The following is a 15166-nucleotide window of genomic DNA, read 5'->3' as shown; positions in this document are numbered from 1 at the left end:
TTTTTTTTCATTTACATGAGTGAGGAATAAACATCTATCCAGTTTAAGCCTTTCTTACTTCAGGCTTTCTGACACTCAGAGATGAATCTGATCCTAACTGATAGATACGCTTTTGAGTGAGTGACACAGAAAGATATCACACGCACATCATAGCAGATTACATACCAAAATGTTAAACAAGGGTTATTCTAGCTGGTGAGATAACAGGTGATTTTTATCTTCTTCTTTATACCTCTCAATTATATTCCGAAAAAAAAAAATTTAACTTTTTTTAAATGAGTATGTATTGATTCTATAACAAATGAAATATATTTATTTCATTTAATTTTAAGAAAAGCATTCTGAAACTTTAAATGAATTAAAGAAACAAGTTTTCTTTTATTTAGTCCCTCTGAAGAAATCCAAAAGTTTTGTCAGATTGATTTCCTTTTAAAAGAAATCATGTTTCCTTTGCCTGACAGTTTTCCACTGATTTTCAGTAGTTTTCCGAGGACAAAAATAGGTTTTACCAGGTTGAATTTCTCAGATTCTCTTAAAGAATCGCATAAAACCAAAACCAAACCCACTTCCATAGGGTCGATTCTGACTCATAGCAACCCTGTAGGATAGAGAAGAACTGCCCCACAGAGTTTCCAAGGAGCCCCTGGTGGATCTGAACTGCCAACCTCTTGGTTAGCAGCCGTAGCACTTAATCACTATGCCACCAGGGTTTCCAAGGACCGTATATACAGATGGTAATCCCAGAAGCAGTCTGCCAGTCCTCTACCAAATAGCTATTTGTAGATGTGTGACACAGTTTAACCAACAATTAAACAAATTTCGTCCTTCAAAATTTTAGGTCAACATTATGTTGAGTTAAACCAGACACAAACAAGAATATACAGTATAGTTCTATTGAAGAGATGTTTAAGAACAGGTAAATCTAATTGTGAATACATGCATGCGTATATAGGTAAAAATTCATCAAGCTGTTAAGTATGCTTGAAATTTGTTGTAGTTTCAGTATATGCTAATTAAACCTAAAAACAAACAAACCAACCCCCTGAGGACACCATTATACTTTTTAGTGATTTGCCTGTACTTAATCTGTTGATGTGACCTAGAATATTCTACACATTCATCAATTTTGGATGAATAGAACTCTCCCTTTTTCCAATAAAGCTGAAAATGAAGGAATTCATTGACCGGTTTCTCCTTTTTCGTATCCAGGCATTCTTCTCATACTGTGTTCACAAACTAGTCCCGCTAATTCTCTGTATGCCTTTCACCTTCTTACGTATTTATAAATTTGCTACCGCTTATGAACGTCTTTGTAAAGTTTTCAGAAAAATTCTTTGTTCTAGTTAGGTAATTCTGACCTCACACTGCTTGGATCACATTTGCAGAGCTCCCAGTTATTTTCTTCTGCAAAAAATATCCTTCTGTAACCATCTGTCTTAGTTTCCTAGTGCTGATATAACAGAAATATCAGAAGTGGATGGCTTTAACAAAAACAAATTTATTTTCTCACAGTTTAGGAGGCTAGAAGTCCAAATTCAGGACACAAATTCTAGGTAGAGGCTTTCTCTCTCTGTTGTCTCTGGGGGAGGGTTCTTGCTTCTTTTCAGCTTGTTTCTTGTTTCCTTGGAGATCTCATGTGGCATGGAATCCACCTTCCTCTATCTGTGCCTTTTTGCTGCTTCCTTAATCTGCTCTTTTATATTTCAACAGAGACTGATTTAAGACACACCCTACACTGACATCGCCTCATTAACGTAACAAAAAAAAAAACAAACCTATTCCCATATGGGATTATAATCACAGGTATAGTAGGATTTACAACACATATTTTGGGGGGACATAATTCAATCCATGACACTGTCCAAACTATTGTCTTATATTCAAAGTCCACCATGCTGTGGCTTGAATCCATCTTTCTAGCTTTTCCTCCCAATACATTTAACAACTGTACCCCCGAACCCAATTAGTTATCTACTGTTCCAATCACACATATATATCTTTCAAATGTTAATTACACATATAAAATGGAAATGCTGATATTCTGAAGTAATGAATTAGTAGGATATTAGAGGACAGAAATGTGTCCATTTTGTACATACCATTACAGAGCACAAGGTAAAAAATTCATAATAGATCGCATTTGCATATTATTGGGGAAAATGAACATCTCACTTCTCCAAATACTTGAACCAATGCTTCTGCCTGCGTAAGACACAACTCTCCTATTACATAATTTTCAGCCAAAGTACTTTTCAGGGCCAGCTCAGATTTTACATCTCTAGGAAACTTTGATTCTTCAGTTGAAATTCATCTTTTATAATCCTGATCTTACATATGTTACTATCGCCTTTATTACAGCCTATCACCAAAACTATACACACTAAATCACATACTTAAAGTGTATACACAGTACAGTGTTGTTTTGTTAGATTCCGTAGAGTTGGTTATGACTCATAGTGATCCTATGTACCACAGAACGAAACAGTGCCTGGTCCTGCACCATGCTCACAATCATTGTTATGCTTGAGCCCATTGTTGCAGCCACTGTGTCAATTCATCTCGTTGAGGGTCTGCTTCTTTTCCACTGACCCTGTACTGTAACAAGCATGATGCCCTTCTCCAGGGACTAATCCCTCCTGACAACATGTCCAAATTATGTAAGACACAGTCTCGCCATCCTTGCTTCCAAGGAGCATTCTGGTTGTACTTTTTCTAAGACAAATCTGTTTGTTCTTTTGGCAGTCCATAGTATATTCAATATTCTTTGCCAATACCACAATTCAAAGGCGTCAATTCTTCGGTCTTCCTTATTCACTGTGTAGCTTTCACAGGCATATGATGCAATTGAAAATATGATGGCTTGGGTCAGGCACAGCTTAGTCTTCAAGGTGATATCTTTGCTTTCAACACTCTCAAGAAGCCCTTTGCAACAGATTTCCCCCAATGCAGTGCATCTTCTGGTTTCTTCACTGGTGCTTCCATGGGTGTTGATTGTGGGTCCAAATAAAATGAAATCCTTGACAACTTCAATCTTTTCTCCGTTTATCATGATGTTACTTATTGGTCCAGTTGTAAGGATTTTTATTTTCTTTATGTTGAGGTGTAATCCATATCGAAGGCTGTGGTCTTTGATCTTCATCAGTAAAATGCTTCAGGTCCTCTTCACTTTCAGCAAGCAAGGTTGTGTCATCTACATAACGCAGGTTGTTAATAAGTCTTCCTCCAATCCTGATGCCCTGTTCTTCTTCACATAGTCCAGCTTCTTGGATTATCTGCTCAGCATACAGATTGAATAGGTATGGTGAAAGCATACAACCTTGATGCACACCTTTCCTGACTTTAAACCATGCAGTGTCCCTTTGTTCTATTCGAACAACTGCCTCTTCATCTATATATAGATTTCTCATGAGCACAATTAAGTGTTCTGGAATTCCCATTCTTCACAATGTTATTCATAATTTGTTACAATCCACACACTTTAATGCCTTTGCATAGTCAATAAAACACAGGTAAACATCCTGGTATTCTCTGCTTTCAGCCAGGATCCATCTGACATCAGCAATGGTATCCCTGGTTGCAAACCCTCTTCTGAATCTGGCCAGAATTACTGGCAGTTTCCTGTTGATATACTGCTGTAGCCACTTTTGAATGACCTTCAGCAAAGTTTTGCTTGTGTGTGATATTAATGATATTATTTGATAATTTCCGCATTTGGCTGGATCACCATTCTTGGGGACAGGCATAAATACGGACCTTCCAGTGAGATGGCCAGGAAGACGTCTTCCAAATTTCTTGGCATAGATGAGGGAGCACTTCCAGTGCTACATCTGTTTGTTGAAACATCTCAAATGATACTCTGTCAATTCCTGGAGCCTTATTTTTTGCCCATGCCTTCAGTACAGCATGGACTTTTTACTTCAGTACCATTGGTTTCTGATCATGTGCTACCTCTTGAAATGGTTGAACACTATTTATACTTCATTAAAAAGTGAGTTACTGATAGGTAGGATCTATGTCTTATTCATCTTTATTATGTCTCACAGCACCAAGTAGGTTTTGTATAATACAGGCATGTAACAGCATTTGTTGAGTTGTATAGCCAAAGAATGGATTTTTGTTACTGCTTCTCTTATCTGTTAGTTGTAACTATCACATTCCTCAAAAGTTTCTTCCTATTTGATCTACAGAGCTTGAATTAAATACTGTTTAAAATAAATAAACCACTGTCTAAGGCTCTGAACCCCTTTTTTGCTTCTAAAGAGGGCTTTTTTTTTTTTAAGTGGTGGTAATTATGTTTATTTTAACAGACTAATTTGTTTATATTTCTTGGCTTTATCAGGTTTTCTCTGAAGTACAGAGAAACTATTTTTGGCCGTTCTGTTTTCCCTGCAATTTTTTTTTTTTTAAGGTCACAGAAGTCTTTTACTTCTATGAGTCTATTATGCACCACCTAAGAATTTAAGTTATTAAAATCGTTGTTTTCACAAAAGTCTGAAAATGGCTTGCAAGATATAATTAACTGCCTAGGACAAACAATAAAACAAAAATAGATCTTCCCTTTAGAAAATAACTTATTCTTGGGCCATGTGAAAGAATCTTACTTTACCAATGACTAGTGAATTTTGGAGCAAGGAAGTAGCTAGCTATAATATGTAAGTTAAAATATACAAAAATTTCAAGCAAAAGCCAACATCACAGTGGCATGTTGAGTTAAAGACACGTGTCCACTCATGTCAGAAACAGAAGATGCTACCATCACCACTCCTTTTCCAAACTATTCAGGGGGTTATGAGCCAAAGCAATCATACTTCAGAAAGAAATGAGATTAAAATATTTTCAAAGCTATATACCTGAAAAACCCAAGAAAATCAACTGGAAAAACTATTAGTAACTACAATAAGAGAATTCAACGAAGGACTGAGTAGAGAATATAAATAATAAATAGCTTTCTTATATGTACGGTCACTACGAGTTGGGATCGACTCAACGGCAATAGGTTTTTTTTAAACATGGATAAAGATTCCAATTATATCAACAATTAAAAAGATAAAATATTTAGACATAAATTTAACAAGAAATACCCAAGACCTATATTAAAAGGAGTCCCTGTGCAGTGCTTTCCTACTAGTCGAATGTTTGGCGGTCTGAACTACCCACTCGCACCTTGGAAGAAAGGCCTGGTCATGTTTCCAAAAGGTCACTGCCTTGAAAACCCTATAGAGCAGTTCTACACTGTATATATGGGGCTGCCATGAGTCAGAATTGACTTCATGGCAACTAACAACAACATATTAAGAAAAAGTTTTAAAATGCTGCAAAGGGATGTAAAAGAATGTTTAAATAAAGAAAAGGTATTTCTTGTACTTAAGACTCAGTGACATATTTAAAACAAAAAGCCAATTCTTTACAACCCATAAAGACAGAGGCTAAGTCTGTTTTGTTCACTGCAATATACCCCATATCCAGTGTTATGTCTGGCACAAGGAAGCTGTTCAGTAAGATTTGCTGACTGAATAAATGAATGGTGATGGCAGATATGAGGGTCAGTTTATGGCTGGACCTCTGTTGGTGTTTGCAAGCCAGGAGCTAATTTCCATTAGGAATGGCTCCGTTTTACTAAATTCCATGGCCATGCTGCATCCTCAGCCCTCGTCCAACCAAACTCAAACTCATAGCCGTTGAGTCTATTCCACCTCATAGTGACCCTGTAGGACAGTGTAGAACTGCGCATAGGGTTTCCAAGGTTGTAAATTGTTATGGAAGCAGGCTGCCACATCTTTCTCCCACAGAGCAACTGGTGGGTTTAAACCACTGATCTTTTGGTTAGCAGCTGAGCACTTTTAACCACTGTACCACCAGGGTTCCTCAACCCTCCTCAATTATCTGCCAATACATGTTGTTGATCATCAGAGCAAGTGGCAAAGGGATGTGAGTTTCAGAGGAAACCAATCACAAAACAAATGTGCTACTGCTGTCATAGCAACCATAATACTGTCATGCTTGTATTAGCAGGTCAGCCTTCTGGCTTTGCTAATTAACCATACAAATTAACCAGATTTTTTTTTCCAGTTCATCTATTATTACAGAAAAATCTGTTATCAGTATACCTTTTTGTCTTGGTAAGTAAAAAAGATTTAATCTTCAGAGTTAAGAATTTAGGACTTTGAAGTCCCCAGCAGTAAATACCAATTTTTATTGCAGAGTACCATTGAACAATGTATATAACTTGGCCTGTGTCACATATAGCTTTTTGGGGTTTGAGTAAATCATGAAAGGACAAAAAAATCTATTATTTTGTAACAAAAGATGTGATAGAACAAAAGTTGTGATAACAGACGACCTTTTATGAAGTTGTGATAAAACACGACCTTTCAAAAGCCTGAAATGATATTACATTACAAAGACACATGAGGGCACTCTAATCAACCAGCAAAGAGAAACACAGAAAGATCTTGAAATCAGGTTAATATTTAACAACTGTATTCTAATAGGAGAATTAAAGCAATAGTTAAATTGTGAACGTGTGTAATTGATAGCTAAGAGATTTTCTGTTCCTAATCCAAATATAGGAAGCCAAAAGGATCCCGTAATTACGTAAATTGGAGAAGGAAGCCACGACTCTCAGATCCAAGATGAGGATTCACCACATCCCTTTCTAATGATTTGTTAAACTGACCTAGGGTCAAGTAAAGGTCTTCTATGTAACCTACGGAAACCCCAGTGGCGTAGTGGTTAAGTGCTACGGCTGTTAACCAAGAGTTCAAATCCACCAGGCACTCCTTGGAAACTCTACAGGGCGGTTCTACTCTGTCCTATAGGGTTGCTATGAGTCGGAATCGACTCGATGGCAGTGGGTGGGTTTGGTTTTTTTTTTTTTTTATGTAACCTACAATCCCTCTTGGTACTTTACTTATCTTCCGCTGGGAGCACTCCACAAATCCATTTCTTTGCTCCATCTGTTTTCCCAGGATAAATGGTGAGTTAAAGCTTGAGCCTTTCCCGAAAGCCAATAGGAATGAAATAGCATTTTGCACAAGCGAGCAGAGACCACTGAAGAACGTATCTTCTAGACTTCTTGAGTTTTTAAATTTGTAAATACAACTACAGCATATAATTTCCTCCATCGAATTCAGCAAGTATATTAAAACAAACATTTAAATGATCTTTTTTTCAGACCTTTAACCAGGGAGCACCAGTAACTCTGCAGACAACCATGGATTCTAAGGCAGTCAGTCAGGCTCATTCCCTAAGGATTACCATTCGTCTCAGAGTTACATTCAAATTTATGCCTCAGCAAATTTACAAATAATATCATGCCATAGATCTTTGGGATCAGCTGTAACAGATAAAGTGGGAAGTCTTAGAGGTTTGAACGCCAAGGGCCTACTGTGGTTGCATAATAAATCTTTGATAACTGAAAGAAGATTCTCTCCATCTCTGGCGCTATCCACACAAGACACATACATATGCCGTGTTCTTGAACTGCTTCTTACTATTTTATTCACTTTAACCTTCATCTGCTTGAATGACTAGATTCTTGGCCATAATGTTTCAGACTCAACTTCTGTTACTGTCCACCTACTATCAATAAAGGATAATTGCGCTGTTCAACTTTAAAGTATAGCCAACTTTTCTACTGTTCATGACTTAAAAAAATATATCTGTCCTGATATGGATGAACCTTGAAAACTTCATGTTAAATGAAAGAAACTGCTACAATCAAACCACATACTATATGATCCCATTTATACGAAATGTCCAGGACAGGCAAATCCAGAGAGACAGATTAGTGATTGCCTAGGGCTGGGGGAATGGAGGGATTGATGGATGATGTCTGAGGGGTATGGGGTTACTTCTAGAAAATATTCTACATTTGACTGCGGTGATGGTTGCATAACTCTGTAAATATACTAAAAACCATAGAGTTGTATACTTTAAATAGGTGAATTGTATAATATGTGAATTATAGCTTGATAAAACAGTTTATATATGCGTGTTTATACATCTATGTACGTACACACATTTATATACGTATACACATCTATCTACCTATCACACACACACACACATCTCATACCAGTTGCCATAGAGTTGACTCTGACTCACAGCAACCCCATGTGTGTCAGTAGAACTGTGCTCCACAGGGTTTTCAATGGCTGATTTTTTGGAGGTAGATTGCCTGGCATTTCTTCCAAGATTCCTCTGATGGGCTTGAACTTCCAACCTCCTGACTAGCAGCTGGGCATGTTAACTGTCTGCACCATCAAGGGACAGACTCTCTCTTTTTTCTTCTATATGGTCAGAAGGGACTGAAGAGACATGACTACATGTGCATTCACCTGCAGCCCCTTCCTCCCCCCTCAGCCTGGTACGAGGTAGTACCACTGTGCAAGCATATGCCAGGTGTGACTCCCTCCCTTAAACCATCCAGCGAGGGTCAGGGGAGCCAAGCCTGCTTGTGCATCCCCCATCCCCCCCACCAGACATGATTTCCTCCCTTAACCCATCCAGTGAGGGGTGGAGAAGCTGTAACTGCATGCATATTCCCCCACAGCCTCTTTTCCCCTCCCCTGCCCAGGAAGAAAATCATAAACGCAGTACAAATAAAAGCAACAACAACGAAGGAATTGAAATGACAAGCCACAATCAAAGAAAACTCAGCACAGAAAATTAAGCAGAAGAAGAAACCGTCAACACCATACACAAACACACACAAATAACAAAATGACAGCAATAGACTCATACTATCAATAATCACACTGAATATGAACTTCTAAATGCACCAGGAAAGAGGCTGAGAGTGGCAGAATGGATAAAAAAAATAGGACCCATCCTATCCTGTCTGCAAACACACACCTTAGACACAAAGATATAAATAAACTAAAACCTAAAAAAAACCTAGAGGATGGAAAAAGATACATCAAGCAAACAATAACCAAAAAACAGCAGGAGTGGCAATATTAATCTGATATAACAGACTTTAATGCTAAATGCACCATAAAAGACAAGGAAGGACATTATGTAATGACTAAGAGTCAAGCCATCAAAAGGACATAACCATAATAAATATATACACACCCAATGACAGAGCTCCAAAATACATAAAACAAACTCTAAGAGTACCGAAAAGAGAAATAGACACCTTCACAATAACATTAGAAAACTTTAACACAATACTCTTTGCAAAGGACAAAACAAAGAAAAAGAAATTCAGCAAAGACATAGAAGATCTAAATACCACTATCAACCAACTTGACCTCATAGACGTATACAGAACACTTCACCCAACAGCGGCAAAGTACACATTCTTCTCCAATGCTCATCGATCATTCTCCAGAACAACACATTTTAGGCCACAAAGCAAGCCTCAACAAATTCAAAAACATCAAAATAATACAAAGCATCTTCTCTGATCACAATGCTCTCAAAGTAGAAATCAGTAATAGGAATAGCAAGGAAAAAAAAACTAATACATGGAAACTAAGTAATACCCTGCTTAAAAACTACTGAGTAATAGAAGAAATCAAATATGGAATTAAAAAAATTTCTAGAGTCAAATGAGAATGAAAAAACAACATACCAAAACCTTTGGGACACAGCAAAAGCAGTTCTCAGAGGGCGGCTGATAATAACACACACATCCAAAAAGAATAGGCAAAAATCAAAACATTAACCCTACAACTCCAACAATTAGGAAGAGAGCAGCAAAAGAAGCCCACAGTCACCAGAAGAAACGAAATAATAAAAATTAGAACAGAAATAAACAAAACAGAACACAAAAACAACAGAAAGAATCAATGTAACTAAAAGCTGATTCTTTGAAAAAGATTGATAAAATCAACAAACCACTGGCCAAACTGACAAAGAAAAACAGGAGAAGACACAAATAACATGAATAAGAAATTAGATGGGTGACATTACAACAGAACCAACTGATATAAAAAGGATCATAACAGAACCCTATGAAAAACTGTAATTTGAAAACCTAAAGAAATGGACAAATACCTAGAAATACACTACCTGCATAAACTAACACAAAATGGCGTCAACAATTTGAACAGACCTGTAACAAAAGAAGAAATTGAAGGGGTCGTGAAAAAACTCTCAACCAAAAAAAGCCCCAGCCCAACAGCTTTACTGGAGAATTCTACCAAACATTCAGAGAAGAGCTGACACCAGTTCTACACAAACTATTCCAGAACACAAAAATGGAAGGAATATTCTAGAATTCATTCTATGAAGCCAGCCCTGATACCAAATGCTGGTTAAAAAAAAAAAAAAAATTCATCACTAAAAAAGTGAACTACAGACCAATATCCCTCATGAATACAGAAGCAAAACTTCTCAATGAAATTCTAGCCAATAGAATTCAAAAGCATATGTAAGGAAAAAAAAAAATACATCACGACCAAGTGAGATTCACACCAGGCATGCAAGGATGGTTCAACATTAGAAAATCAATCACCTTAATTCACCACATAAACAAAACAAAGGAAAAAAAAATCACATGATCATCTCAATTGACACATAAAAGGCATTTGATAAAATCCAACAGCCATTCCTGATAAAAACTCTCAATAAAATAGAAATAGAAGGGAAATTCCTCAACATAATAAAGGGAATTTATACAAAATCAACAACCCACATTATTCTCAACAGGGAGAATCTGAAAGCATTCCCCTTGAGAATGGGAACCAGTAAAGGGTATCCTTTATCACCACTCTTATTCAACACTGTATTGGAAGTCCTAGCAATAAAGTGAGAAAACGAAATAAACCTCCAAATCAGTAAGGGATAAGTAAAACTATCCCTATTGGCAGATAATATGATCCTATACAGGAAACCCTGGTAGCATAAGTGGTTAAGAGCTACGGCTGCTAACCAAAAGGTGGGCAGTTCGAATCCACCAGGCACTCCATGGAAACGATATGGGGCAGTTCTACTTTGTCCGATAGGGTCGCTATGAGTCGGAATTGACTCGACTGCAACAGGTTTGATTTTTGGTTTTATGATCCTATACATAGAAAATCCTAAAGATTTCACAAGAAAGCTACTGGAACTAATAGAAAGATTCAGCAAAGTGGTAGGATAAAAGACCAACATACAAAAATCAGTTAGATTCCTCTACATCAACAAAGAGAACTTTGAAAACGAAATCAGGAAAACAATACCATTTATAATAACCCCCGCCAAAAGATAAAATACTTACGAATAAATCTAACCAGGGACATAAAGACATCTACAAAGAAAACTACAAAACACTACTGCAAGAAAACAAAAGAGACCTACATAAATGGAAAAATACACCATGCCTCTTGGATAGGAAGAGTAAACGTTGTGAAAATGTCAATGCTACACAAAGCGATATACAGATATAATGCAATCCTGATCCAATTCCCAACAGCATTCTTCAGTGAGATGGAAAAACTAATCACTAGCTTTATACAGAATGGAAAGAGACCCTGAATAATAAAGCTTTTCAAAAGAAGAACAAAGTGGGAGATCTCACATTACCTAATTTCAGAACCTACTATACAGCTATGGTAGTTGAAACAGCCTGGTGCTGGGACAACAACATAGACCAATGGAACAGAATTGAGAACGGAGAAGTAAATTCATCCACCTATAGACAGCTCATCTTCGACAAAAGACCAAAGGTTATTGAATGGGAAACAGACGGTCTCTTCAACAAATGGTACTGGCAAAACTGGATATGTATCTGTAGAAAAATGAAACAGGATCCATACCTCACACCATACAGTGAGTAAAATAAGTCAATCGTAAAAAGACAAATATTGTTTGATACTGATTTTATAAAGAAGAAAAGGCTTACACACAGAAAAAAGGAAAGGAAAAGGAAGGAAGGAAGGATGAAAGGGAGGAGGGGAGGGAAGGAGGGAAGGAGGGAGGAAGGAAGGAAGGTAGGTTCTTTTATGGTTACCAGGGATGGTAGAGGGAGGGAGGAAAAATTACCAAAGAGGTAGTAGATGGAAAGATATAGTAGGAACGACTTAACACTGGTGAAGGGAAAAGCAATATATAATATGGGAAAACTCAGCAGAACGTGACCAAAGCAAAAGGGGACACTGAGATGAGCGTGCGAATAAAGGGCAACTACCATAACTACTATAGTATAGACAGTCCTGCAACAATAGTATTAACAATAATTTACATAAACAGCTTTAAATGGAGACAGTTTTGGAGTTGAATCTACTTTTAATACCTTCTCTGACTTCCACCCTGCAAACAGTTGCCACTTTGCAGAGCGTATGCCTGTAGCATGATTATCAAATGGGTGCTATGTACTTTCGAAAAGCATACTCAAATAGTTATATAAAAGGAAAAACAAACCATTTGTTTTTGTATAGAAATTACAGAAAGTAAAGCTTGACAAAGGAGCCCTGACGGCACAGTGGTTAAGTGCTCCGTTGCTAACAGAAAGAATCAGCAGTTTGAACCCACCAGCTGCTCTGCGGGAAAAAGATGTGGCAGTTTGCTTCCATAAAGATTACAGCCTTGGAAACCCTATGAGGCAGTTCTACTCTGTCCTATAGAGTTGCTATGAGTCAGAATCGACTTGATGGCAATGGATGAAGCTTGACAACTTGGTTGCAGGATTTTAAGATTGAGAAGCAGTGTTTCACAGCTACCTTCCTATTCTAATTGTGCTATTACTAATTCAATAGGGTTGGAATTAACTCACAATAAAAGTAAAGAGTGAAAATAAAGATCTGAGAAGCTACTGGAGCTCTGTGATTCAAGGATTTCTCTAGGTATACTAGCATTTTCCACCTAACCTTTGTTCATGCAATCTCTACAGCCCTAGACCGGAATGTCTTGACACTTCCTCTCTGCCCATCCAAATCCTATACAGGGTTTAAAACTCAAATCCTGCAAGATCACACGCTGATTTCCTTCTCTGAATTCAAAGGGCAATTATAATTAAACTATAACAGGAAACTTAATAAGTGATTACGTTCTGCCTAGTATCTTCTACTCGCTTCAGCAGGGAGAAGAGCTAAACATGTATCAACCAGTGTGCCTATTATAATACTCACGTGGAAGCTCAGAAGTCATAGGTGACTATGCTCCAATCCTAGCTCACAGGTGAAGAAATGAGACAGTCAACCTCTTATCTGACCTGACAATGAGTGAAAAAGTTCTCCGTGCTGTTTTAAGGGGCATGGTGGAGTGGATAAGGGTGAGGATTCCGACCTACTCGACTACAAAAAGCAGATTTCCCTAGTCTACCCCATATTCCTGTTCCGAAAAAGCCATCCCTCCTCCGCGACGGTTCCTTTCGCAAGGTGGAAACCACGAAGTCCAAAAGGATATGGTATCACCTTTGCCCTCTGACCTAGGAGTGGAAACTCACCAGTTTCATATTGGACTTCAGGCTGTTCAACAGCAATCACTCGACTCCTCAGACCCAGAATGCGTCTTCCGGTTCAATCTCCGCCACCAACCTGCACAGAGCATTACGGGACAGGCCGTCTCCCACCATCCCACGCCCCAGGAATCATGGGAAATGTAGTCATCCCTAGATGCATCATGGGAACTGTGGTCATATTTTCTTTTTTTCCCTGAACTCCTTCTTCCGTCATCCTCGCCGTCTCTTCATCCTCCCTCTTCACCCCATCATGATATCTTGTCCCCCATATGGGCCTGGGACACATAGTTTTCTGGGAGGTGTAGTCCCGGTGGGTCTGGATTCCCCTTTCTCCTCCTCCCTGTGGGCCGGCTAATGGATGCGGGACTTGCCGGGAGCTGTAGTTCTCCGAGGTGTCTAGATGCGGAGTCCCAAGCTTTTACTCAAGGGAGGCAGGAACTACAACTCCCAGGGCTGCCCGGCGGCAGCAGGTGGGAGCGGGGCTGTTGATATCAATATGGCGGTTGTCAGCCAGACAAAGACAGTCAGTCTGATGTGATTGAGGCAAGGGAGGTTTTCACGGGGAGACTGGGAGATACCGGCCTCCCCTCCTCCCTTTCCTCTTCCTGTGCGGGCCTCAAACCCTCCCCAGCCCCCACCCGCCGGGCTCCCCACGCGGAAGACACCCCTCCCCCTCCCGCTTTCTCCTTCCTATCTCAGCTTTTCGTACTGGGACGTTGGGGAGGGGGCTGTGCCGGGCGGAGAGAACTCAGCGAGGATTCTGAGGTGAGTCGAGCAGTTTGAAACCGGACTACTTCAAGTCTCTTCCCTCACTTGTTTCTCTTTACTTTTAAAATTTTCCCCCAGAGGCTTTGGGGAGAAAGTGAGTGGGATGGGGAAGGGTCTCTTAAGCGGCCGGTTTGAGAGGAGGGAGAAAGCAGGGGCTTCCGAGTAATTGACCTGGACGCAGGATATGGGGTGGGGCAGTTTATAGGGTGCATTAATTGAAAGGCGTCGGCTTCTCCCCAACTCTTTTTTCCTTGTTACCGCCACGGTGGGCGGAAGGTTTGAATCCGGGAGTTGGGGGGGGGGTCTTCTGTTTGGAGTTTGGGAAACTGACGTGATTTTGAGGTGTGTTGGTTTGTATTACTGTGGTTTAAACTGTGTTACGGGTACTTGTGTGATATATTTGTATTGCATAAATGTCTAAAGATAAGAAGTTAGATAGCTAGAAACATAGCTTTTAACGGGGCCTGGGCTGAGTAGCGTGTGTGAGGTCCTGCTCCTGGACGTTTGGCTGACGACGTGGTGCTGGGTAGCTGGGGTTAGCAACTCGTTTGTGTAGGATTGCCCGCTCACACTCCTCTTCCCCGTCTCCGCCCCCTCCTCTGGACGCATCTCCACCCCAAACTCCCGGCAGGAGAATTGTAGAGATGATGTGGTTTGGAGATGGATTTTTGCATACTTAAGTCAGTAGCTAGGTGGGAAAGGAAAAGTGTTCTTAATATTTTATTCCGGAACCGTGTTTTGGTTACACTCTTGGGGCTACTTTGAAAGGAGTCCTCCACCCACCCTCACCCCGAAACAGTAGGTAGAGGTGTCTCGCCGCCTTCGTGTTAAATATATTAATAATTAAGATTTTGGGGCGTGGGGTGGGCATACGGAGTGCTGAATTGTGTATGTGTCTGTGCGTGTCTACTGAAGATACAGAATGATTGTTGTGTATCTTGAGATAGGGCGACTTATTTTCGTGGCAGGAAAAGCTATTGGAAATTATTTGGGGGGCAGCTGAAAGGC

At 39.3% G+C, this 15166-nt stretch overlaps 2 protein-coding genes across 6 annotated transcripts in view; one reads left to right on the top strand and one right to left on the bottom strand.

The window, feature by feature from the left end:
- The window catches only part of INTS9 (integrator complex subunit 9), a 153932-nt gene extending 140404 nt beyond the window's left edge, over positions 1–13528 (bottom strand). For both annotated transcript variants that reach the window (XM_049865687.1, XM_049865688.1), the window contains exon 1: positions 13376–13528. In XM_049865687.1, the coding sequence (XP_049721644.1) occupies positions 13376–13384 (9 nt within the window). In that variant the 5' untranslated portion in view covers positions 13385–13528. The remainder of the gene's footprint in view (positions 1–13375) is intronic.
- A 316-nt stretch (positions 13529–13844) lies between these two features.
- HMBOX1 (homeobox containing 1) overlaps positions 13845–15166 on the top strand; it is a 292062-nt gene continuing 290740 nt past the window's right edge. For 3 of the 4 annotated variants that reach the window (XM_049865705.1, XM_049865704.1, XM_049865703.1), the window contains exon 1: positions 13846–14155. The gene's annotated coding sequence lies outside the window, so the exon portion shown is untranslated. Of the gene's footprint in view, positions 14156–15166 lie in introns of all 4 variants that reach the window. The other variant, XM_049865706.1, reaches the window with a different exon arrangement.

This window comes from Elephas maximus, chromosome 22, assembly GCF_024166365.1.
Source record: "Elephas maximus indicus isolate mEleMax1 chromosome 22, mEleMax1 primary haplotype, whole genome shotgun sequence".
NCBI lineage: Eukaryota > Metazoa > Chordata > Mammalia > Proboscidea > Elephantidae > Elephas > Elephas maximus.
Note: the sequence above shows the minus strand (reverse complement) of the source record. Positions and strands in the feature narration are given on the sequence as shown.